This window comes from Pleurodeles waltl, chromosome 4_2 (assembly GCF_031143425.1).
Source record: "Pleurodeles waltl isolate 20211129_DDA chromosome 4_2, aPleWal1.hap1.20221129, whole genome shotgun sequence".
In the NCBI taxonomy this organism is placed as follows: domain Eukaryota; kingdom Metazoa; phylum Chordata; class Amphibia; order Caudata; family Salamandridae; genus Pleurodeles; species Pleurodeles waltl.
Genome location: NC_090443.1, coordinates 420,570,059 through 420,597,184, shown reverse-complemented (window position 1 = coordinate 420,597,184; position 27,126 = coordinate 420,570,059). Strand labels below are relative to the sequence as shown.

At 44.4% G+C, this 27,126-nt stretch overlaps 1 protein-coding gene across 3 annotated transcripts in view; it reads left to right on the top strand.

The window, feature by feature from the left end:
• Window positions 1-27,126, top strand: part of MCOLN1 (mucolipin TRP cation channel 1) — a 108,403-nt gene that overhangs the window by 54,247 nt on the left and 27,030 nt on the right. For all 3 annotated transcript variants that reach the window (XM_069231661.1, XM_069231662.1, XM_069231663.1), the window contains exons 4-9: window positions 3,873-4,029; window positions 5,890-5,977; window positions 10,226-10,322; window positions 19,034-19,133; window positions 25,436-25,542; window positions 26,515-26,664. In XM_069231661.1, coding sequence (XP_069087762.1) covers window positions 3,873-4,029; window positions 5,890-5,977; window positions 10,226-10,322; window positions 19,034-19,133; window positions 25,436-25,542; window positions 26,515-26,664 — 699 coding nt within the window. The remainder of the gene's footprint in view (window positions 1-3,872; window positions 4,030-5,889; window positions 5,978-10,225; window positions 10,323-19,033; window positions 19,134-25,435; window positions 25,543-26,514; window positions 26,665-27,126) is intronic.

Sequence of the window (27,126 nt, the reverse complement as noted above, 5' to 3'; positions counted from 1 at the left end):
CCACTAATTGTCAGCTGACACAGCATGACTCCATTCGAGGCTGGGCACGCACTCAATAAAATAAAAGGAACCACTTTAAAGCTGCTCACCTCAGCTGAACTGTAATATGCAAGATCTGCAGAGAAATGAGCATTTAACTTTGGGAAAGTGGTGCATTGTTTAATATTTCTACTTTACCCTCCCATGCCATTCTCTGCTAGCCTCCTGTGGTTCCCTACAGTTCCACTGTCTCTCAGCTTTTGCTCACAAACCTGCACCACCAGCCGAATCTATACTGTTCATTAGCCTTGGTGTTGTAGCACTCTTTCCTTTTATGCTATAGTTGTGTCTCTGCCTTTTAAACTTAGTATAGAATTTTTTTTATTAATTTGAAGGTTTTCCTGTTATTGGTTCTTCAGTATGTGGTATTTTACTGCGACTTCGATTTCCTCTCCCTTAGCACTTGCTTTCAAAGTATTACTTCCTCATTCGCAGGCTGACGTGGAAGGAAGCCCATGGTATGGGTAGTTCATAGCCTACTGCGTGTCTATGAGTCCAAGTTTGTTGATCAGACCTAAAATCGGTAATGCAAGAAAAGTATGATTTTCCTTCTGGCTTCAGATAACGACCAAATACGATGTAGTGGAAAAGATAAAAGCTGTATAATTTAACACACCTGCAATAAAATAAAGCATACTGTGTGCTAACCAGAAAACCTGAGCATGCCATAAGAACTTGCACCTATCCTTTGAAATGAAACTCCTGCTTAACACCACGCTTACATTTTTTCCAACCAGAGGCACAGCAGCCAGACACAGCACTACAGGGAGTCACGCTTCTTTACGTGCTGATTCAAGTGGCAGGCCAAGTATTAAGACTCAACACCCTGCAGGGCTTTGTAGCCCCAGGTGACTAACTTTAATTAGGCACAAAAGACATTGGTGCCTAAAGTAGGCCTCTGATGTCACAGGCAATATGTTCAAAATGGAAGTGGGTCTTGCTCTGCCAGTAGCAGCAGAATACCCACCAGTAGTACTACCCGCTAGTGGTATTGGTGGTTGACTTGCAAGTGTTATTTGTGGTGCACCTGTTCATGGTAACAGCCACACTAACAAATGATCACTCCTCTATCGTAATGGGCCAAGCAGCAGGCCTCGAGAGTGTGCCAGAATCCGCATGGTTAGAATGTTTTCCCAGAGATTATTTAACTCGTTGTTCCTGTTCGCAAGAGCCTGCTCACCTTGCTCTCCCCATGGGGGTTCAAACTCTAGTTTTCCTTTCCTTTCCTCTTCTCTCCTTGGTTGTTTTTCCTCAATCCAAATAAATGTAAAGAGGAGCAGAAGAGAAAAACAATGTCTGTCCATGGGTGGCAAGTGAAGGTTCCTCAATTAAAGGGGCAAATATTTGTTTTACGGGGGAGTGATCTTCAGCATCACAGTAGTTTAGAAAGATTGGCAATTTTGAGGGTATGGGAGTAGGCTCGAAACAAAGATTTTAACTTGGAGAGAAGAAAGTCAACTCATGCAACGATACTGAGGCAGTATTCTTGGAGTAGTAAAGGAAGTGTCCAGCAAAGGCTGTGTGACTCAGGTGGATTCAGATGACCTTGGTCAAGTAAAAAGCGGCTTAGTAGAAGACCGCGCATTTAGATTTCATTCCGTTTATATTGGCAGCGCTTCCTGTGACGCATCGCTGCTTTTATATTTACTTTGAAAGCATACAGTCACTGTAGGGTAAAAACGTTGTGCAAGGATCCCTAAAACTGCAAAAACTGAATAGTAACAGTAACGGAAAAGCAGTTAACAGAACAGAAACACTTTCAGTTTTGTAAAAATGGAGTTCGTAGTTCATTCCAATCATCTGTTATCCCCGTTGTTTCAGCAGCCGCCCCCCTGTGAAGGTTTGATACAGATAAACCTAAATTGGGGGTTGAAGAGTTACTAGCTTTGGATGTCGACAACTTTGGATAGATCTGATTTGTGAGTGGGGTTTTCTGAGTGCTGTCACATGAGTAAAAGTGTCATAACGAAGACTCTGTCCAACCTGTAAACTATGGGTGTTAAAGCTCTTTGTCTGCAAAGCAGTTGTGCTGGATAATGTGGATGATATCGGATATTTGAGCCTCTGTACTGAATAGATGTTCAGGTGTCCATGATCCTGTCACCTCTGTGCACAAATTCCTTAAGAAGAGAAGTGGAGGTCAGGATACCTGGGTCCAGGAACGGTGAGCCGGGACGTTAATGCATCTTTAATGTCTGATCATTGCCTGACCTGGGTCCTTAATAAACATCGAACCCTTGGTCTGTGGTGAAAGACTGCCCCATAGACACGACTGAAATCTGAGAGGTAAGTTTGGCTCCAACATCATGAGTCCTTCATCCTGCGTTATAACCCAGCTCTGGTGAGTCTGTAATATCTAAGGTCAGAGGATGGCCTTGGGCCCCCAGGGGATGCAAAGTGCAAATTTGTCATCCGTGAGACTAGAGAAGGTGCCTCCATCCCCAGGTACATAAACAGTGCGATCAATGACATCTGATGTGAGAGACCTTTTATTTCAATAAAGGATGATTGAAACAGCAGTACTTTGCTGAACCTTACACAGCCTGTATGCCACTCAGCATTAGCACAATAATTGCATTCAGTTGTAGGACACCAAATGGGGTTATTTTCACAGGGTCCCCCTCTAGGCCGAGTTATGTTTTCATGCATCTGATTACTAGTATGAACCTCGTTTGAGTTTGCATAAGCTAGGAAGATTACCGGCCTTTACTTTATCAGGATGTAGAGTTTTGGTCCTTGAACAGAACCTCTCGATGGATCCCTTTCTCTGGAATCCCTTAAGTGACAATGATTTGGATTGTGAAGTTGGCAGTAACAGCCCTGTAAGCCTTTGTTTGCAGCTCATCTCCCTACGTCTCTCGTCCTTACCCCCCTATTCTGTGGTGCAGCATCTTCCCATCCTGGTATCTGAAGTACAGAGGCTCCTTCTCAAGCACCTGCACTGTACATATTGTGAGTTGGTTTGGTATTGCCTTGTTGTGATGTGTAGCATGGAGGTGCCCTTTCCAGCACTGGTATTGTGTGACTCATGAGCAGCTTAAGTGTCTTGTACGTCCGTTATGAAGATAGTCTCTCTGCCGCTGTTAAAGTGTTTGTGCACCACGAGGTAGTTGTGTCACTTCATTTTGATTCCTTTGATGGTGTCATACTTGCCAGTGCTGTAAGTGTGTGCATTGTGAAGAGCTTCACTATCTCCTCCATCTGATATCTGTAGAAGGGGCGCAGATTCTCTTGACCCAAAAAAATGGGATGTGTTTCGCAAGTAGGTTCCTCGTTTAGCAGTTCTGAGGGCTGCAATTGGGGCATGCTCTCCAGGTCCTGATAATAAAATGTGTGCCCTGTGAGCAAGGCGGTTTTCCTCGTTCTGATACCTGCAGATGGGAGGCACTTTTTCCTGTTAGTGGTTACATGTATATGATAAGTACATTGAGCGTCTTGCAGTGCCATTGCCTCATTTGCCTATGCGCAGTAGGGAGAGACACACTTGCCATCCTTATGATATGATTGTATTTAGATGGTTTCATTTCTTTGTCCAGATGACGGCAGTAAAGATTCATGCCATCTAGCCTGGTAACATATTTTCAGTGCTTAGATTGAGCTTCTCTTTGTTGTGATATATGGATTATATGCAGTATAGAGGCATATACTGCAACAGTTATGGAATTCGTGTGTACATTTAGAGCGGGGTAAGCATCTCCTAGCGCTGATAAGCTATTCTTAGGAGCTGCATTTTCAGCCCTGGTGTTAAGACGTGTGTCATAAGCAAGTTAGCTGTCTTCTTTTTCTGTGCAGCATATAATCACCAACAAAGTCTTTGTTCTTTCTCCTTCCAGTACTTGGCTCTGCCAAATCAGACTACAGGGCGCTATGCCTATGTGCACGGAAGTGGGCCAAATCAGTCTGCCCTCCTGCTATGCCAACAGTACTACCGCAAAGGTAGCATCGACCCAGCTAATGACACATTCAGCATCGACCCTAGCATCATTTCAGGTAAAAGAATTACTATATTGGATGGGAATTTTGAACTTTTTTATGAAGTATCGTCCCATCTTTTCTGGAATCACTACTTGTATCCCCTCACTAAAAGGCAGAATCATGTTAATTCACAGTGCTTCATGAAGGATGTAATGCATAGCAATTAATGAAAGGTAAGAAATTTGAAGGCCAAACTGCTAGCAACTGCTACATATCACTTAGAGAGCTTGGGCCTTTGTGTCGTCAGTCACCAAGCAAAAAAGTATGTTTCCACCACGTCCTTCCAATAAGCTGAACAAACCCATCTTGTAGTAACAGCCTATCTCTGAGAACTAGCACCCCCCCCCCCCCCCCCCAATCCACCAATAACCGTCTTTCAGTGAAAAGGTTCAACACATGCCATAGCACACTGAGAATTACCAATAGTTATCACCATCTCTCCCTGTGAGACGACCTTTTTGCACTTTTTCAGTAAGAACCAGCCCACAGCACTTCTCCTGTAGGAGAGCCAACCTCGTCACTGTCACCTTTCACTGGGAGGAACTTCACATATATCACAATCTCCAATACAAAATGCAGCTTACAGTTCCACCTCTCACTGCGAGCCATAACGCTCTTTCTTTGAATTGAAATTTAATTCAGCGTAGCCCAAGGGTCCATCCATGCACAGTAGTCCTATTCTTAACATTTCTGCAGGTTGACGATAGTACTGAGCCCCTATGGGGACACACGTTTCAGCTGCAGTTCTGTATGCTGCTGGCCATGAATGACTGTTAATGGTGCTGTAGTTTCCTACTAACCCTCATCCTGACCCCTACTTGTAATTCTCCAGTCCAGACTGGAATATACTAAGGAGTCTGTCATGTCTGTATAAAAGGCCACTGAAATGTCCATATTGCTGTGGAGTTGTGACCTCTTTAGTCAACGGCAATAATGTGATGACATAGCTGTTCTACAGTAACAAGTTATTACAATTAAGTTGGGACGTCATAATGAAGCCTGCCAGCAGTCAGGGTGAAAGGCAGGTCACAGAGTAGAATTATAGCTACAGTTTCCTTCTTCTGATCTTCTTTTCTAACAGTGATCAGCTAAGAGGGGATATTTATGACCACATTGGTTGTTAGCATATAGGTCATACTGGAAAGATAAAACATCAGTATCTTCTATATTCACAACTTTTTAAATCGATATACATTAAACTGATATAAATCTTTTTTTAAACAAATGACTAAATGCTTTTTTGGGTTGCTTAATTTCTCAAAACACATTCTGCTTTTATTCTTCTTGTCTGCAGCCATATTTTATTTCACATGAAAGAGCAAGACATCAAGGATTCAAATGTTTGATAGGAAGGGTCATGATGTGATCATGTATTATAAGGAATACAACACCCTCTGCTGTATGGTAGAAGGATATCGTGAGTCACCTCTGAGTTACACAACCTTATAGAGGAAGTTGGCCTTCGGCCTCTATATGATACCAAAACTACTTGACTTGAAATATTCTAATAATGTACTCCAGAGGGTACTTTATCCCACATTCAGAAGAAACACATGTGCACACCACAAACCGCCCTTTTGTGATGAGTGAGTGAAGCTATAGAGAGATATTATATGTAGCAATATTGAGACTGAAATAGTGAGCAAATGCCAGGCACTTCCTTCAGCTAGGAAATGCGTTCCTCAAAGACTTGTTGGCCTGAGCAATGATTTTGTCAACAAGACTTCAGCTCCAGACCTAGTTGATTCTGCTGCCTTGACAACAGACATGTCAGAGTGGACGGTATGCTGGGCTTTTCTGACATCTGTATTTTGTGGGATCGTAGAATATGCTACTGCTTACACTGTGCCTTGTACCCCACCCAACCCCTTGCAGACTGCATTGGAGTGGAGCCCTTCGAACATATTTCATCTCCTGATGAATATGCAGCAGTGTACAGCAACTTCACGCTCAAGTTTCACAAGTAAGTACCTCTTGATGCATGACCGAATGCCTCCCAAAAGAGAATGAACAGGGGATGGGGGTCTGCATTGCATGTGATTACTTCAACATTTGAGCAGGTCTCTTAGGAAATTACAAATTACTTTACAAATCTAAAAATTCATTATGTAATCACTTTGCAATGCTTGCAGAGATCTGGACTCCGTTGTAAGATCTAGTCTTTCTTTAGATCTAAAATTCACTGGTTGAGTCCCTTGTATGATCTTTTGGTGAGTGCTTTAGGTGTGGATTTCACCTTTATTCACAATAGCATAGCTTTTTATTGTCATGTCCCTTTTTCATCTTGGTACGTCTCTGGATTTTAGCTGTTTCTTTATTGTTTATTCCATATCATGTTCTGAATTTAACTCTTATTTTCCTTCACCAGTTATTTTCCTCACTGTGCATTTCATTTTTTGCAAGTAACTTTCTCCTTTACTCACTATGCATAATATTTTCCAGGTATTACTTATACTTTTCTATGCTGTACATATACTTTTCAAGGGATCAAATATTTTTTCACTTCACACGCATATGTCAACTGTACATGAGTGCACCCGTTTTTGCTCCTTTCCATGCTATCTGGTTCCGTGTTACTTCAATTATCCTTTCCATATACTCTTTTGGATCCGAATTCTATCCTAATTTTGTGTGACACTTAATCATCTGAGCTTGAAATTTACATTATTTTCCTTGCAGCTTATTTTACAGATCTTGTGAGTAGAGCTTTATTTTCTTAGTCCTATGACCTCCTGAAGGGAGTATATCGATGGTGTATCATCCTTTGTGTCTTAATTTTAGTTTCATTTTAATAGGACGTCTTTAGAACCATTTTCTGAATTTGACTTTCAGCTTTATTAACTGTGACATATAATCTCCTGGGATGAATTTCAGCAATTCTCCATGGGGTAGTCTTAGTGAGTCTTAATCTTCGTGATGACATACTTGTCTAAATTTCACCTTTTTATTTTTTAATTAATTTTTGTATTGTTCTCAAAATGCAAACACTGAACATAGTTGTGTTGTTAAATGTTCAATAGATTCAGCAGCAGTTCAGGTTTGATACATATTTCTAGAAGGCATCTTTGTAAGGGGCCACGCAGAATCATTTCAGCACAATAGCAATAAGATAATGACACTGTTTAGACCTGTCTTTGTCCCTCCTCTCCATGAATCACACCAGTCATATCTATTCTACTATTTGGGTCATCACCAATTTCTCATCATTGTGAAATGAACACATCGGATGGGATAGCCCACTTCATAGGTCTTTACCCAGGGTTTATAAGATGGACCTGTGTCTTGCAGCCAACATTTCACTACTCTTCTTTGTTTGCCAGCAAGGGATCCAGCACCCCAGACATATATGGAATACCCCCTATGCCTTGGGTGCAGTCCCAGTATGAAGTGTTTTTCATGTTGAAGTAAGCTTATTTCCCTTTGCCCCCCTCAATTGACCAATACACCATCACCACTCTGCATGACCAAGCCATGTTTATGAAACTTATGTTTTATACCTTTACAATGTGGACAGCAGACAAGATGTTTTGGATATGTTATGTATAACAGCCAGAATGACATAACCAAGGAAACTGCACAGAAAGAAAGGGGAACCCCTTTACAGCACGAGGTCACTCCTGGTTCTGTTCACCTCTGGGAGATTTGCTGTCAGACATACACGAGTTGTGGTTGCACAGCAGCTCTTCCAGAACTCAGTGGAGCACACTATTCCTGAACTCAGTGGAGCACACTTCCCTTGGTCAAGAAGATGGATCGGAGCTAAGTGAGCTGGTTTGGAACACATTTCAGAGACAGGATGTGTAACCAAACTCAAAGGCTTCAGAACCAGTTTGGGTTGTTTCTCTTTCAGATGTGCTATTTTCAGGCTGTGCTCCTTATACCCAGGCTTTATGCAAGATGATGTCTTCATTAGCAGGTAACAGGGACAGGGGTGGCTACAAGTAGTAGTATCCAAAACAAGGGCTCAGTGAAGTACAATATTTCTGCACCTGGCTGCCAGCAGTCTTTCTGAAGTAGACTTAAAAGAAGGTCTTCTCTAGAAACCTCCACACTTCGACCACACAGAAAAAGCAGTCCTACTCCTCACCTCCACCATCTACCAAATGGCAGTGCTTGGGAAGGACTGATCATCAGCCCTTTGCTAACAAGGTACTCCTTGAATTTCTAAGGGCATCCCTGTCTCCATCCTCCTCTACTTTAGTGACTTGCTCTGCACTCTACAGCCAGAGGAATGCACACTATACACTTCCTCTGTCTGGGAAGCTGTCCTCATCCTCCACCTTATGCCATGTTAAAGCTAATCCATGATGGATCTCAGTGCCTTCATTACACAGATGCTCACAACACAGAGTCCTACTACCACACAGGTGTTCTACACTCAAGAATTAAAAAAAAAAACACTTTCTCTTTCAGCGCAAGCTGCTGTGAATAGAACAGTATGTGTAATGGCGTGGATCTACTTACACCTGAAGGTTTAATAATTTTTGGTGGGCTAGAAATGGGGATCTGACTAGTGACTGAGAGGAAGAGAAAGGGGCCACAAGGACCAGCCCTTTTAAGGCAGAACCAGTTTGGGCCTGAAGAAGAGTGTCTCTGATCACGAACAGAATATCGAAAAAAATAAAAAAATGTGTGGACAGAATATTGTGTCAAAAATTACAAGGTCGAACATATTGAGAAGGTAAGTGCAAATAAGTAAGCATACATTTACTATTCTTAACTCCACATCTACATACCTTGAATATATATTATATACATAGTATCAAGGTATATGTATGTGCAGTTATATATAGTCAAACTTTGCTTAACAATAGAAACTTAGCTTCACAATGTTTTTGTCCTCTATATTCTTGATGCCATCATTTTTCCCACGCTATTTCAGTTTCTCATATTCTTATCTAAACGCAGAGTGCCTCCCTATACACATGGTGTAACCAGCCAGCAAGGCTGTCACCACGGGGTCTTCACACAATGGTACCTTCTGTCCTGGTCAGCAAGCCTGAACCGTCGTCAGCCTCTTCCTCTCAGAATGATCCTACATCAACTTCTATGTCACTTTTGGTGATAGCTGCTCCTTCTTGTAGAGTGTTTACTTCCCAGGCTGCCATCTGGTCTGGCCACCTCGGCTATGCCAGTGTGCTTTCCTCTCTTCACATTCTCCCAGACCAGCTCTATTCTGCGACTTGCTAAGCTGTACAGTGTGCACACAGCTTTGTTACCTCGCAGTTTCAACAAGTTATGCGATGGGCAGGTGTTTAGGCCCCAGAGCTCTTTCCCAATTTAACAGACATCATCGTAGCTGGCTACAAATCGAAGAGGGGCAGCTAAGAAACAACTTCTACTCCAGATCTCTATGTCACTCTACATTGCCTTCAAGGTAATTCATGTAGCTTACCCCACCTGTAGTTGTGTCTCTAAGAAATGAATAACACCAAATAATAAGGATTAGTGTAGTTTTGAAGTACGGGGATTTGGAGTTGACAGCAGCCTTCTTACCAACCATGGTGTGTTTTTCACCTTTATCTTCTGTGGAATAGTCTTTAGGGGTCTGCATTTTCTCTGCTTCACTATGACATGCCATCCTCTGGATCTTTGTTAGACCGTTATACGCTATGCTGCACCATCTCCTGTGGTTGAATGTCACCTTTATCCCCCAGGGTGCCTCATAATCTCTTCTGCTGTGCTCATTTATTCTTAGTACTTTTTCTTTCATTTAATCTCTGTATCATATCATCTTCTGGTTGTGAATTTCATATTTATCCCATGCGATGTGCCTTATTATGCCTATGGATTATTTCTAAAATACCCTGCTTTCCTCGATCTGGGCTATTTAGAGTGTTGTAATTTTTCGGTCTCAATCCCCAGCATCAGATGGAAGATCGAAGACTGCTTTCATTTGTAGCTTTTCACCTATATTAGGAGACTATGTTGTGGGCGCTGATGTTGGAAAGCTTCCATAATGCCCTAGTTCAGAGATTAAACTCTGCTCAAGTCCTTTCGAGCTTCAGACCGCTACTAGGACATACCTAAGAGTGTGTGACCCTAAAGAAGATTCTCTTTTGGAGCACCTGTTACAAATTAATAAGGTTTTATCATATTGTTTTCTGGATCTAAATTTGTAATCAATTGCATTTTTCCTGGGTTATGCAGTTTGTAAATCTGCTTTGACTCTGAAATCGTTGATGTAATAAATAGTGTATTTTTTCTGCAGGCTCATCAACGTCACCATCCAGTTCAAGCTGAAGGCCATTAATATTCAGACAATCATAAACAATGAGATCCCCGACTGCTACACATTCACCATCACTGTAAGTGCTACAGGGACATGTGGGCATTGTGCAGCTAGGTGGCACTTGCACATCATGGCCCACATTCGCATGTGGCTTTCACTTTTCTAGATGTGGTATCCATGATGCACTCCACGCTGCAGTTCTACGTGATGCCAGGCTTAGGTTGCATACTTATTGAAATTGTAGCTGCTTTTGTCTGGTTACATCCTATATTTGTCCCTCTACAGAAATATACAGGAATGCCATGAATCAACTTTTGAGCAGAAGTAGCAGGGAGAGTTGGCTCAATATTCAGATACAATTACAGAATCGTGTGATCCCAGTACAGGCTGACCAGTGGTTGATTCTGGTCAGTGCTGTGTGGTAGAGTTGTGTTGGTGGATGGGGTCCAATTGGTGGAATAATAATTTGTGTTTTTTAGATTGGGTCTGTGAACCTATGCAGAGTTGTGCAGTATCCCAGAACTTGTAGAGTAATGGCTGCTTCTACTGTGGTCTGAGGTACACTAGCAGAACAGTGTTTGGTTTAGTGTATGTATTGCGTGAATTTGGCTGCTAATTCTCAAAAGCCGTGGGTAGTGATGAGAGGGAATAAGAAGGAGTGGTACGAGTGAATGCTTTCCCAGTCAGTGATGCCAGATATTAGGTGCAGACTTGTTGCTGCAGTTGTGTGTGCATGAATAGTGTGTGCCGTGGTCATGTTTGAGATGCACCAGTGGCGGTCTCATTACTAGGCTGTAGGTACTTCGACAGAGCTAGCAAGTTTTCTCATTGATTGGGGTTTATCATTCTAGAGATGCACTGGAAAAGCTGTGTGGGTTATTACTAGTTTGGTAAAAAAGGACTGCGCTCCATGTAAAGAGTGTAACTTTCTTAGAAATGCTCAGAAGTCCGATGTATTCGAAGCTCACCCACTGAAATTGTCAAAGCCAGTGCCCCGGGCTCTAACGCCGGTGACAGACAGAAGGCCTACTGTGTTGTCATGTCCCGAGTTGTCTTTTGAGCATGATGCGTGACATGTTTCTGGAGGACTGCACACCATTCATTCCATGTTGAGACAATAAATCTCAACAAGCCACGCCTTTACCACATACCCTCACTGAACCGTCAGTGCCCTCTGGCATACAGCATTCCTCCTAGGATTATGCCAGCCATGTCTTCTCCGAGTGAAAACACCAGTGTGTGAAGACGGTACGTGGGGTGTATTTTGTTTACGTTTTTTATTGGGCCATTATTCCCCTGGTAATGAGAGCTCTGTGAGCTTCTTTTAATGTTTACCAGATCACTTATTTTTATGGCTTTGGCCCCAGGAGACTGGCGTTCCAGTCTAGATAGCCACACTTGGCAGTATAGTGTGGGCCAAGGGCAAGTTGTTTCTTCTTTCTCAATTCCATAATCTTCTAACGACTTTACTGCTTACTCTTGGACTGAGCTCCTACACTAAACTCTTTCTGGAAGCTGGACAATACACTCTGAAAGAGTTTCTCCTGTAATAACGGCAACAGAGAGTTTGTTCCTTACTTTGGATCCGCAAATTGGATATAATCAATGTCCTGCAGTGTCAGGGTTGCATTTTTAGGCTGAGCGCACAAGCGCTTTGGCCTGTTCTAAGTACTGTGGGCTATTAACCACGCCCATCACTTTCACTGGTTTGAGGCCTTTCAGAATCACTTGATGTCATTGGTAAATGCTTTACATTTGTCCCGCCTGAAGGCTGTTTTTGTCACTCCTTGCAGACTGCCCATGTTACAAGGATTATTGCACGATTGCCGATATACTTCAGTGTGGGCGAACTATTTATTTTGTCTATCCCCTTTGTGCTGCCTGGCGGTCATGGCGCTCACAGCACAAACAGGCACACCATTGTGAACTCGATCGGAGGTATTGGAGCACTGGTCACATTGTTCACAATTACCTAATCAGAGTCACCTCTTGTGGCTCTCCCCTTAAAACACTTGAAATTGGTGAATGCTTTCCGTAAAACAGAAATCCACAAAGTGAAAGTGGCTATCCCGACACAGTGGGAGAGACGATGCTACAATATTCACAGCATTCAGGAAAACTCGACCCATGATGCTTTGCAGGGCAATACTTTTACAAAACATGTTTGCTCATAAATCAGCCTGTGGTGGTCTTAGGACAATGGGACCACCACCAAAAATTTCACAACAACGTGTTCTTTATGTCTACATCATATTTGGGTCCTCGCAGTAGGTTAAGTAGGGACCCCAAAATAAAACCCCTTCCACCATTTAGTGTCTGTTTCGGCTCTCTCATGGCTGGAATCTTTGTTTCAAAGCTGGGAATTGCTTGTGTTTTAAGAGCCTTGTTTGTAATATTGTTTTTATAGGTGTGCTACCATTGAATATATGTAATACACTGCCTTTTAGGGGCTAAATATATGGTTGCACCGCATTATTTGTTGCCATTTTCTTTTTTGTGTGGTTATACCCTCTAGGGGCTAACTGTATAGTTACATGACCATGTTTCTTACAAATGCTATTATCATTGTGGTGTCCTCTACGATCTGTTCTAAGCATTACAGTCATATCAGCATATTCAAATATTCGTGGCACTTAAACCTGTCCCACAATGCTTTGCTGGGCATTACTTTTACAAAACATTTTTGCTCATAACTCAGCCTGTGTTGGTCCTAGGACAATGTGACCACCTTCAAAAGGCTCTTTCTGTTTACATAATCTCTGGGTCCCCACACTAGGCTAGTGGGGACCCCAAAATAATAACTTATCCCACCAGTCAGTGTCTCTTAAGCTTTCTTATGGTTATAGCTTTTTTTTTTTTTTTTAACAGCTGGGAGAAGTTTTGTTTTAAAGGCCTTGTTTATAATATCATTACGGAAGGCCTCCTAGCCCTAAAAATGCCCTCTATGGGCTAAGTAAATGGTTACACTGCACTACTTTCTATTGTTTTTTATGGGGTTATCCCATCTTCGGGCTAACAATATGGTTACATGACCATGTTTCTTACAAATTATATTTTTGTTATGGTACCCTCTAGGGGCTGTTTTGAGCATTACATTACAGTCTAGTGCCAAAAGTTCCTTTCTGATAAAGGTTTATATGATAATTGTATATGTTTTAGTAATCTATCCTTATTATAATTATGACTATAATTCAGGCCAGGTTAACATCCTTATGCCTGTTTGAACACTCTTGATATGTTTGGGTGACCTGTCTATAGGTTTTCACTACTAGTGTCTGAAATATCAGGAGACCAAGAGCGTGTCTTTAATCGTGCTGTTGGATTCATGAGATTGGAAATATGTTGATGTTGCTAGTAGTGCATTTGGGCTTTCTCATCCTTGAAATTCCGATTTATTGCCTGTGTTGGTGCCACAAGCCTAGGATTTGTTTTGGTGTTAACACTCCCTACTTCCACTCTACTGTTACATGTTATCTCAGTTTAAACATATACAGGCTCTCCTCCCTCTTTAGCAGCTCTTAGGTATCGGCTCCCTTCTAGGCCACGATGCGCAGCTCGCTGCTTGCCTTATCTTGTACCTTGAAGGCAGTGACTGGTTCCTGCTCAGTCTGTGGTTTCTTCTAATCCTCAGACTGTTTATAAACCTCGGAGTCTTCCCTCGCATGTTGATGTATGGATGATAAACTGTAACTGCTGAGGGTTTTGTGCCTCAAAGCAAGTGTATAATGAGCAAAATATACAAGTGAACATGTAGATTCTTGCTACTACTAGTGTGCCACCACACTGCTCGTGGACAAATACGGCTTGCGTGGAAATAGTGTGGTTTATAGGGGTCATAGACATGACTAATTGTAAAAATGTGCCTGTGCTTTCAAGTGTGAGTACCCACCTAGAAAAAGCCTATGGGAGACGCAGGCAGTGACAGTTTAAAGAAAGAAATTAGATACTTATACGGTGCCTCCCAACAAATGTAGCTTGAGTTTTTTGGAAACTCGACGGCACTGAGACCATGTGAGCATCCTGCACAATCTGTAAACTGGTTATTACTGTGTTCCTTGTGGATTCTATTCAGGTACCCAACTAATGTGGCTGACTACTGCGTCTGGTAGGCAAGCAATTGTATTGGTGCTTTAGCTAATTGGGGGCGATGCACCATTCCCATTCGCAAATCAGGGATTGCAATTTGGGGATGCAGTTTTTGATGCAATATATTTACTGATACGTCATATTGCAAACTGTCCATTTGGAAGGGATAGCAAAATACCCTGCTTTAATGAAAATTAAGGCGCAATTTGCAACTCTGTCCTCGCCACCCCTACACCAATGCTCCGCCATCCCCTGTCATGGGCCGCATTTCCGTCCCTACATTGGCCCTTTTCGTTTTTAAAGGAGCCCACGTCCATTATGATTAAAGAAAAAAAAATCCCTGTCTAGGAGCTCATCGGGATTAGCACCACTAGACCACTGACTGCCTCAACTCCCAAAGGGGAAACTGCCGCACAAGGACAGCGTCCCCAAGTGCATATCAGGTATCGCCCTCCTTTGTGGTGTTGCCATCTCATCTGTGGTTTGCGATCTGTCTCGAACCTTTCCAACTCGCAAATGGGAGAATGGGGGCCCCTTTCACACCCCGCCCATGCGTGATTCTTACAAGGTTGCTTAAGGCATTTAATGGCTTGGAATCTTTTCCGACTCGTAAATGGGCTTTCGTAAATGGTTAAAAAAAAAAAGGTATTTTGTTGAAGCAAATCCTGTGATTTTGCTAATCGCCGGCTTTACGTCTGCACAATATTTTGTACGTCATGCCCATAACTTTAGCGTTCTAAACGGTTACGCTGCGGAACATCTCTCTTCTGATGAATTAACTGTCGCCTCTCCTTGTTTTTGTATATATGTGTTTATTTAATCCATGCGCGTCAGCCCTTAAGGAAGCACAGCATTGGCTCGAGCAGAGGCTAATTTAGCAGTGCTTAGTTGTGATTTGGGAATACGAGAGGACGGGTCCTTTCAGAAAAAGACACGGTGGATCACGACAAAGGTGGTTACTGGGGAAGAGTGGGCCTATTCTGTTGACTTCAGAGCGTGGGCCGGGGAACACCCCCTGCAGTCTCAGACAATGCGCCCTTGCCAGGCTCCTGCCAATAGGAATTGATAGCCACCTCGCTGCATTGTTGTGGGTAACTTTCATGTGAATGATAAAGGACAGTTCACTTGTGCGTTCATGCGTTTCAGCCTCCGAGAACAATAGTACTCTAGTGCAAATCAGAATTGTGTGTGTTATCCGAATTTGCACTGCGCCTATTTGTCTGCTCCATGATAATCTCTTTAACATTCTTGAGAGAAAGCCCTGTTTACAGAGGGTGGAAAAAAAAATCCAGCCAAGCGTGTGAATGGTAGTTGTTGGTTTTCATGGCCTCCTTTAACACACGATGGCCAGAGAGGTATCCATCCTGGGTGTTTCATGGTGCAGTTTCCATCCATGTGCCATTCTGATAAGTACCCTTGATCCAGAATCTTATTTACAGATTAAATCAAGGCAGTTTGCCAAGCGCAGTGCATGATTAACTGACACAAGGCGAAGTGCTATACTTGTGATCCTCTCCGTACTGGGGGATAATTGTAAATGCATGATTGAGCTTTGTTTGGCTTTGTGCTCCTTCCTTAGTTTCACTTTGGAAGCGTACATTTTAGTCAGTTTTGGAAAAACATTGTGCAGTGTGATTTTTGGGCAGTGTTAATTAAATTAGTTACAAATTACTTTGGGTGAGAAGCTTCATTTTGAAACATTGCCAAGTTAATGGCTGCCTGGTGGCGATGAAGGTGTTTTCCCATTGAATAACTGTCATTGTAAACCGACTGCCACAAACTTTGTGATCCTACATTCGGAACATAGAAGTGTATTTAAAAAAAAAAAAAAACGTTTCTTTAAGTCAACTCAGAATTTTACAAAAATGTATTTTTTCCATTTGAACTTGTTTATAGACAAACACCCTCTTCTTTAAGACCTGGGTTATACCAGCTTACCTATCTTCTTTATGCATTTGTTATATAGATAAGCGGCCGGTGAAAGACTTCTTGTGAGTTAACCTCAAACTCTGAATCGCGCAGAAGTCAGAGGCTCCCCTAGAATGATAGCAAACTTGATGTAGTGTCAGAGTGGCAAAAACAAACACTAGAATATAAATTAACACAGAAATGAGGTTCATTACAAAAAAAATAACTCACGAAGAGATTATCAAACAAATACACATCCTAAGCAAAATAACATCATAAGGTCGCCCAGTATTATGAAATAAGCCATCTCCATCCAAGAAACCCTCCAGAGTTAAAATAAAATTCACCATTCCCAGAGGGAATTATGAAAATGAACTTGGGAGATAGGAAAGAGAAAGGAAACATTTACAAGTGACAACACCTGAATCTTCCCCCCTCTCCCCACCCCCCCTTTCACCTGCCCATAGATGTGGCACCAAACCATGTGACTTCCCAAACACACCCAAAACGCCCATCAACTGCTGGGGCTCCCGGTGTACTAAGACGCTCACTCCAGTCTGAGATAGCCGTAGTTGTAATATACTACTTTTCATGGACAACTGTAGACTTAGCTGGAAACTATAGTGATGCCTCTAAATTAATTGTCCGTGTTAGGACAGGAATGTCCCCCTGCATGGTAATCTTGTGAGTCCTGAGTGACTCGAGTATTTGTGATCACTGATATTCTAACTTTTTGTGGCCCAGCGCACATGAGAATCCAGAGTGAGCGCTGAGGCCTAGGACTGGCCGCACCAAATATGCCCTCTGGTTGACATGGGACTACTGCCGATGTCTGAGGATTTCAACATTTAGTGGTGGTGGCAGTGTAAGAGATTTTATGTTTATAATGCTGAACATCCATTTTTGTCTGATTCAGGAGGAGTGTGATGCGTACTGGTTCCACTTGTGTAAAGTACCGCTTGTATAAGACACCCAGACCTTTGCTCTGATATACTGTATGCATGTTAAGTCCAAGTTGTGTAAAGTGTGCATGGTAGCAGGAATCCTTGGGTATGTGACTGTGAGATGGATGAGATCGGTGGGATCACTTTTGGATCACCACTTGTTTTATATGATGCAAGATGGAGGTTGTGGTCCTATTCCCCAGGCAATGGAAGTGTATTTTCTTTCTTGCTGAGCTGAAGTTTTGTAACCCTGGATACTGATGTGTGGATGATGGAGACTGGGTTGCCTTTATAACTTCTTTGGTCAACCATTTAGCAAAGGATTGCTGATTAGTCCTTCATGGCCACCCCTGTTTTGGCCAACGGAGGGGTGGGGGTGTTGGGAAGTGTCAACAGTTTCCACTAAAGCGGCGTTACTCAAAGTACGGCCCGCGGGCCGCCAGCAGCCCCACGGACCTATCTTGGCAGCCCGCGGACACGTCCGAGAAACGCCATATAATAATGGCCACAGTACATAAACATAGAAGAGGGCCGCGGGAGCATGCGCAATAGTGGCTACTTCGCGCTTGCTCCCGCGGCCCTCCTCTATGTTTACGTACGGCGGCCATTAGTTATGGCGTTTCCTTGACGATCCTGGCTAGTGGTGGGAAGCCAAAGCCCCTTAAAAGTTAGCGCTTGCAGCTAACTTTTACGGGGCTTTTTTGTCTGCTTCCTGTCGCCGTCTGCCGCCCGCCCGCCTGCCTGCCGTTGTACATTTGTGGCATCTTTACAGTGCTTTATTGAGGCAGGTAATGCTCTTTGGTTATTTATTTATTTGTTTTTAATGTAGTGTGTGTGTTACTGGGGTAGGGGTGAGAGCAGATGGCGCTGTGTGTGTGCGCTGTGTGTGTTACTGGGGTAGGGGTGAGAGCAGATGGCACTGTGTGTGTATGGCGCTGTGTGTGTTACTGGGGTAGGGGTGAGAGCAGATGGCGCTGTGTGTGATACTGGGGTAGGGGTGAGAGCAGATGACGCTGTGTGTGTATGGCGCTGTGTGTGTTACTGGGGTAGGGGTGAGAGCAGATGGCGCTGTGTGTGTGTTACTGGGGTATGTTTGTAGTTATACCTGGATTCAAAATGCAGCATTGTTCAGCAATGTTTTAAGAACCCCCCCCCCACCCCCCTCCCACCCCGCTGTCACTTCAGTGCGGCCCTCGGCCGCTAACCATACTACAATTTTGGCCCCCGAGAAAAAGTTTGTGAGTACCCATGCACTAAAGAGTGGGAAGCTTCTAGATACGTCCTGCCCCTTTTGTCTCTCCCTTACTGCAACTTCAGCACTACTGCAGAGGCTTCACACAGTGCTGTGCTCTCGTTTTGGGTACTTCGGCCGAAGCCAGCATATTCACAACCTGCTGTGACAAAGACGGTCTGTGTTGCAGAGAGAACACGAAATATGAACTGTGTTCTGTCTTTTTACTGATTTCCAGGCTCAGGAGTTTGATTGCAAAGCCTCCCATTTTGTTATGCCTGTCACGCAGCATCCCTCCCTCGTGCTGCTGAGCTAGCCCCCGGGTTCCACAAACACTGCAGCTCACTATAGAAGAGACATTATAGATGAGACAAAACGGCCTATAAAATGCATAAAGAAACATATCCCTCTGGTCTAACTCTTTGGTTACAGATCCCAAAATCACATTTTGTTCTGCAGAAATGTTAATTTGTTTACATAAGCCTAATCGAAACCCCCCTCAAAAGGCTTATGTTGTTGGGTAAAAATTGTTTAGATTTCATTGTGCCGTGGTTGAACCCTTAACCTGGCGGAGTTTTTCTGAGAGAACTGGCAACCTTGTTTTGTCTCGCCCCACAGATCACCTTTGACAACAAAGCACACAGCGGCCGGGTGAAGATACTTCTGGACAACCAGGCGCACATCAAGGAGTGCAAGGACCCCAGTGTGTACGGGCACGGTAAGGGGGTCAGAGGGCCTAGAAGTCTGTGCAGTGTTCTGGCCTGCTAAGAAATGAGATTACATGGATCCTCATTCATTTGTTTAAATGACAGTTTTATTGCGCTGACCACCCCTGACGAGGCGTTGAGCAGCAAGGTTACTACTGCCGATGGGTAATCGAGAGCAGGCAGGAAAGGGGAGGGAATAGGATTTCCGGTTGTCTACCGTGCTGGTAGAAGCTGCTGGGGTGTAACTAAGGAGGGTAGGACGCAAGATCCAGCAGTTCGTTTTCATTCCTTGTCTGTGCCCAATCAATCATGGTTTCTCGCAACTGTTTACGGCAACAAGGCCCTAGCGCTGCTACCCCCAGCCCTTTGGTTGAATACTCCTGGTGTTTTATCACAATCTCATACATGCAACATAATAAAATGCCAGGACAATGTTTGTGGGTATAATATGTCGCAAGTTTATTGATTACACAGGTAGGGTTATCTTACGGGCAATCCAGGTGTCGGAGATGAGTTTATGAATATGGCCGACACCCATCCTGAGAAAGCTAGAGCTGTCCCTTGTGGTGCTCTCTGCACCTGCGTACTACGCATCTTACAGCTCGTTCCTTTCTCGTGGTTTACCACTTTGATATTTTAGTCATGCTCCTGACAAGTCAGAGCGAGACCCCGGCCAGTCTCCACAGTTGCTCAGGATTCCAACTGCCCCCCTTTGCGGGGTTGAGGAGCGCCGTCACATCATCCCGGGCCCTGCCGTAAAGGCTCCCAGTGGCCCGAGGAATAGCCTTTGCTCCAGGAATCACCATCTGGAGGCCTTTTAGTCACCCTTAAAGCTTTATGATCGCCCTGTAACTCCGCCACGCCTCGGGGATCGCATCTCGTGATACCCGAGGCCCCCCACCTGTGCTCCTTCCTTCCCAGCTAATTGCAGCCGGCTGTCTCGAGAGCGTCTCTAATGCTCATTAAGAACATATCCGTGCCCGTGTCAGACAGGTGTACCCCGTCTGCCGCAAAGTTCCTGCTCAAGCGTCTACACAGCAGGGTATGTCTAATGAACCCAAAACCGTGCTGCTTCGCAAATTTCTCTAGTGACTTGTTGATTCTCCGCCTTGACATTTCAAGTGCGACAGGAGACCTGGCCCCCTGCCACACCCCCCTTGGGAGAATCTCCGACCATATTACTTCCCCACCCTCCATCAGGGCGGCCATTCTGGCCAGGCCATGCATCATGGCCTGCAACAGCGGGCCCCTCCCCCAAGTGGTTAGGTCATTTCCGCCCAGGTGAATTACAAGAATGTCCGGTTTTGGCCCTTTCTCCCCCATCAGCTGGCGAACTCTAGGTTCTAGCATGGACCATCTCATTCCCGGGGTTCCCCTCCAAGTGAATTTGGTGTTGCTGAAACTGCGCGTCCAGCCACTCTCCCTGGCCCGGTGTTCTGCTCTGTCCACCAGAGAGTGACCCATCACCCATACTGTCTTAGCCCCTAGATGGACAAGAAAGTAAGCATTACCACACACTTTATTGACATCGTAGATCGCATACGTTCCGCTCACAGCGTTCACATTATATATAACTTGTTTGCAACCTAGGTAAGGCATTCTCTCCACTGGACCCCGCCCCCCTCGTACCTCACCCAACTGGCCTGGTGCGCCACCTGCCCTGCCCCGGGGGAGGAGGGGGGGGGGGCTTGTGTGGACACCCTTTAGCGTTCCCCAGAGCGTATGTACAGCTTGTATCTATCGGACTGCCACCTCCCGATCCGCTTAATAGCCTCCGCATGCAAACCCTCTTCGAAAGCCGTGGTGGCAGCACCGATTCTAAAGGAGTGCGTTGACCATTTATGCCCCTGGTACCCGGCCTTTGCGATTGCTCCCTTCAAGACCCTTCTATATTGAAATTGAGTTAATGGCTGGCCATCCCGGTGAAGCAATAAGTACCCAGGTAGCGAGGGGCGGCATGCTATGTACCTCCTGAGAAGTTCGATCGGGCAGGATCTGGTGTCCCCTAGTACCCGCAAACGAACCACTACACCTTTCCCTTTCTGGTCCACCTTAGAGCGACGAACCTTCAGTTCCGCCATGTCCAGACCCATCTTGAGATCACCTAAATTCAATGCCCTGTTGGACGTGTCGCTCTTTGACCCCGCCACTAACTCTGAGGTCCTGAAGGCTCCAAAGAAGGCTAGGGAAAATGTGACCCCGAATAAGAGCTCCTCGTACTGCGAGATACAAATGGCTGTGAGTGCCCCCACCAAATTCTTGAGCATGTTAATGTCGATGGGTGCCCTCTGGTCGGGTGTCCTCTCCTCCTGTCTAGCCCATCCCTTCAGTGCCGCCCTCAATGGGAAACCCGCGGTCGGGTCCGCCTCTCCCCTCAATTTCGAGAAGTGGGCGATAGCCGCCACGTGCCTGGAGACCCATGCGTGCGATTTCCCATTATCCTTTGCCCATAGTACGAAGCGCTGCACCCTTGTCGCCAGGGGGTCCCCAGCATCCCCAGCCTGCGTTACTGCGGTGAACCTGTTGAAACATGCCTTGTACTTGGCACGGGTCGCGGGGGCCAGGGATAACTCTCCTAGCGCCCCTATCCTTTGCTCCACTGTACCAAGTGCCACCACTCCGCCTTGAACGGTGTCATCTCTGCCATCGCCTGAGGGCATGCCGCCCTGAATTTCACCCACTGAAAACGAGAAAGCGCATCAGCGGCCACATTCTTGACCCCTTGCACATGCCGCGCGCGAAACTCCACATTCCTCAACAGGCAACCCCTGACAAGCTCCCTCAACAATCCTAACAATACTGGGCAGTTCCCGGACCAGTCGCCCCTTAAGGGGGCCATAAACGCGAGGTGGCCCACCCTCCCAGTACGGAGGCCCCTCGGGCTCATCTCTACCAGGCGGGGGAGCGACGCTAGGATGCTGTCCGCCTTAAAGACGCCCTACGTGCGTCGCGGCCATCCACAATTCCTATGCAGACTTGGTTTGCGTCTCCCGGGCCTAGATTTTTAAAGTTTTATAATGATTTTTTAATTTATTTTCTTTGATCGTTTTATTTTAGCTACAAACTTTTTATCCTTTAGGCGAAAATACGCCACTCCGCTGTGTCTAATTTCTTTTGTATCAGTTTGTGTTATTTTTTATAATGACCAGGAGCAAGCACAGTCCTTGGCTCTGTGTGGATCCAGCGTTTATTACAGTGTTTCCTCAGGCTGTGGAGCGTGAACTAAAAATCTGGTGTAGTCTGACATGGGAACCTTCCCAGGATTACATCCTTTATTTTTACGTTGATTGGGTTGGTGTAGGCCCACAGCCATTACTTTCTTTCTTTAGCTTTCCTCAGTCCAGAGGCGCTTCCAGGGAAGTTTAGCTCTTGCTCGATTCTAGCGCTCGGTTTGTGCCTCATTGTGGATCTATCCATGTGTATGCTGCTTCGTTGCGCTGTTCACAATGCTGCCTGAAGCACCACTTCCTCTGTGGCTGGGATTCTTTTTGCGGTCATGCCCCTCCCTATGCAACGTCATGCCCTCCCTATGCAACGTCTTGCTCCTGCTTGGTGTTACTTAATCACATCACGTTTCCTATCGACAAACTGTTCTTGCTTCATAATGCCCACTTCCTTCCCTTTGTATTTGTGAATAACTACTTTAAGCTGATTTAGAGATGCCACCGACTCCGGTCTCCTCCTTTTCTGTTCGTAGCCAGTATAATCTCAGCCCTCAGTTTGTTCCTATTTGGGCTTGCCCTGTACAAATCAAGCGTTACTAGAGTTTTCATCAGTCCACTCTGCTTGCCTCTGAAGCAAGATTCAGACTTGTCATAAAATAAAATCTTCTGCTTCGTCTGGTTACAAGGTGTCGCTGTTGTTCCACGCATGCGCCCTGTTGTAAGTATTGTGGGCTTTTAACCACGCCCGTTACTTTAATAGGTTACTGTGCTTGCTTTAAAAAATCACTTGATGTCATTGGTAAATGCTTTACGTTTGTCCATCCTTGAGTCTGTTTTTGTCACGCCTTGCAGACTGCCCCTATTACACGGATTATTGAACGATTGCCTATATACTTATGCATGGGCAAAATATTTTTTTCCTTTTGTCTCTCCCCTTCATGCTGCATCGCAGCCATGGCACTCACAGCACAAACAGGCAAAACAGCGTGCACTCCATCGGCGGTATTGGAACGCTGGTCACATTGTTCACAGTTACCTAATCAGAGTCGTTTCTCGTGGCTCTCCCCTTAAAACATTTGAAATTGATAAATGCTCTACAAAAACAGAAATCCTCAAAGCGAAAGCGGCTCTCATGGCACAGCGGGAGAGCCGATAGTACAATATTCACTGTGCTCATAACTCCAACCTGTGGTGGTCTTAGGACAATGGGACCAGCACCGAAACATTCGGCACAGCACACTCTTTCTGTCAAGGTCATCTCTGGGTTCCCACCCTAGCTTAGTGGGGACCCCAAATGAATAACCCCTCCCTCCATTCAGTGTATTTTTAAGTACTGTCATGGCTGGAACTTTTGTTTTACAACTGGGAATAGCTTGTGTTTTAAGGGCCTTGCTTGTAATATCGTTGCTATAGACCTGCTACTTCTGAAAATGTGTAATGCACTCCTCTCTAGGGGCTAAATATATGCTTACACTGCATTATTTATTGACATTTTCTTTTTGTATGATTATGCCCTCTAGGGGCTAACTATATAGTTACGTGACCATGTTTCTTACAAATGCCATTTTCATTGTGGTGTTCTCTAGGGGCTGTTCTAAGCATCACAGCCATATCAACATACTGAAATATTTGTGGCATGGAAACTTGCCCCATAATGCTTTGCAGGGCATTACTTTTACAAAACATTTTTGCTTATAACTGAGCGTGTGATGGTCCTAGGACAGTGGGACCACCTTCAAAACATTGACCTCAATGTGCCGTTTCTGCCTATCATCTCTGGGTCCCCACTAACATATTGGGGGGACTCCAGAATAAGAACCCTTACCACCATTCATTATCTTCTTACGCTCTCTCATGGCTGGAACGTTTGTTTTATTGCTGGGAGAAATGTTTTATGGGCCTTGTTTGTAATATCATTACAATAGGCCTGCTAGCCTTGCAAATGTGTAATGCACTACTCCCTCTGGCTGCTACATATATGGTTACTCTGCATTACTTTCTCCCATTCTTTTTTCATGTGGTTATGCTTTCTAAGGGCTGACTGTATGGTTACATGGCCATGTTTCTTCCAAATCCTATTTTTATTGTGGTGTCCTCTAGGGGCTGTTCTGAGTATTGCAGTCAACATAATATAATATTAGTGGCACAAAAACTCACCCCATAATGCTTTGCAGAGCATTACTTTTACAAAAAGGTTTACTCATATCTCAGCCTGTGGTGGTCCTAGGACAAAACGCTCTTTCTGTCTACATCGTCTCTGGGTCCCCACACAAGGTTAGTGGGGACCCCAAAGTAATACTCCTTTCACCATTCAGTGTATCATAAGCTTTCTCATGGATAGAACTTTTGTTTTACAGCTGGGAGAAGTTTTGTTTTAAAGGCCTTGTTTGTAAAATCCATGTAGTAGACCCGCTAGCTCTAAACGCGCCCTCTTGGGGCTAAGTATATGGTTACACTGCATTACATTCTCCTGTTTTTTTCATGGGGTTATACCCTCTGGGGTATAAATATGGTTACATGACCATGTTTCTTACAAATGATGTTTTTGATATGGTGCCCTCTAGGAGTTGTTTTGAGCATTACAGTCTAATGCCAAAAGTTAATTTCTGATAAAGGTATGATAATTGTATAGGTTTTAGTAATCCCTTCTTATTACAATTACGACACTATGACTGAACACTCTTGATATATTTGGGTGACCCTTCTAGTTTATTTCTCATCTGTGGCTGTCTTGTGTCTTTTTTGGGAGAATTGTGTTGGCCAGTCAGCAACTCCGATGGTGAGGTGGTGAAAGTGGTATTCTATTGGAATTAACATGGAAGATTTAAATTAGGATGCTAAATGGCAACACTTTCATTTTTTGCTGCAGATAGAGGAAGAAGGTAAAGGGAAGAGATTTAGTTATATGCTGGGCCACTGGAATTATTTGACAGGAAAAGACGAAATTATGAGGTAGGGTTGACCAATTTATGTGGCAGGAAACGTCCAGTTATGAATTTACAATGCCAATAGCTCTAACTTAAGCACATGTGAGACCTATGCATTGCAAATGCTTGTTTCCTGGCAATTCCTATAGAAATTGCAAATGTTAGGGGTGTTTATATATTTAAGGAGGCACAAACCATGTTAATGATTTACCTCTATTACAGGAGACAACCATCTGCGACTGGTGTTTGACATTCTGGTGATTTTGGTCTGCATTTTGTCCTTTATCCTGTGTGCTCGCTCCATATTGCGGGGATTGCTTCTGCAGCACGTAAGTAGTGCTTGTTGATTATGGCCTCATCCTATATTTATCATGGGTGAAGCCACTTATTTGCGGGAGCTTTCTGCAGGCCATGTGTGCTGTCTGGTGTTCACGACCTACATCCGGTGCTCCGACCTGTGGTAGTGGCTGCCCCTGAAGAAGCAAGCAAGCAAGCATTTCCTGCATCCTGTCCTTCATCCCGTGCTCTTGCACCTTTCTTTGAACGCACCGCTACATGTGCGGCTTGGCATTTATTTCCAGCTCTCTGTGTGCCCAGATTGTTTGCGTGTGGCTCATGGTGGCAATTATAACCGTCTCCTGTGCATAAACTTCAGCCCACTTTCTGCTTCATTACCTGACTGTGTGCCAGCAGCCAGATGCCCTTGTAGGTGTGTGTAGCAACTTGCTTGCTTTAATGTATACAGTACAGAACAGTCACGGTTTAGTTCTTAGTGCAATGTCCTTGGTAATTAGATTGTGCTCAGGTACTTCAGTGCAACGCAGGGCATTCTACACTTGCAGTTCCGATTCAGTGTTTCATATTCAGTGTAGTGCTTGGGCCACATTTTTGTTTAGCTGGGCTGCAGTTCTTACTTTCTTTGTAGTACCTGTAACTGGAGAGACCCTAATTTCCAGTTCTAAGGGCCCCCACCACACTGAGACACAGTGCTGTCTCTGGAGGAAGGCATTGTTTTTAGAGGCTGTGTGTTAATGTAATTTTGGGTTACCTGTCCAGGTATATTCAATGAACGACTGTTATGAGGGTTAAACAAGTCTTAGATAATTGAAGCCCCGTGACCTCCACTAGTTGCGGAGGGAGGGCTCGCCTGCATAACTACAGCTTCCTTTAGTTGCACCTTTGCACACATGATTGTGTGGGGCTGGTCCTTCAAAGGTACGGTGGAGTGATACACCCCAAGTGGTGTTAGTAACATAGTTCTCCAACCATGTAATTTACTTCTCTAAATGTACCTTTTCTAGGAGTTTGCAAAATTCTTCCAGACTCAACACAACCAGGGCATTTCGATTTCTGATCGTCTGGAGTTTGTGAATGGCTGGTACATGCTGCTCATCATTAGTGATATCCTGACGGTGACTGGGACAGTGATGAAGATTGGAATAGAGTCTAAGGTAAGTGGTAGCCTGATGGCAAGGGAGCAATTATTTCATCTTGTATTACCATCACTCTCTTCATGTGCCACTCTAGGAGGAGTAATTTGCTCATTGTATCCTGGGGAAATTTACTTGAGCAGTATCTCCATCCTGGCCCCGCAGATGTGCATGTTGGAGCACTGTATGAGTCTTGTCCATCCACCACTGTTTAAAAAAGATGCAAATCCATCCCTACATAAGAAGTATCAATGTTACAGGAGCTCCACACCTTTTTGAGTGTGAAGTATTCTGTAGCATTCACTTAAATAATGGCATCTTCATTTTGGTGGATATTCTCCATTGCTTTCCTCTTTAGAGGCTTCCATTTTGGAGTGGACTATCCCAGGGGTGCCAAGGAATATGGAAACACCTCCCCCAACTACCCTCCTAGAAATCAGGTAGGGTGGATCAGAGCACATAGCCCTGTGCCACAGCCCCTCA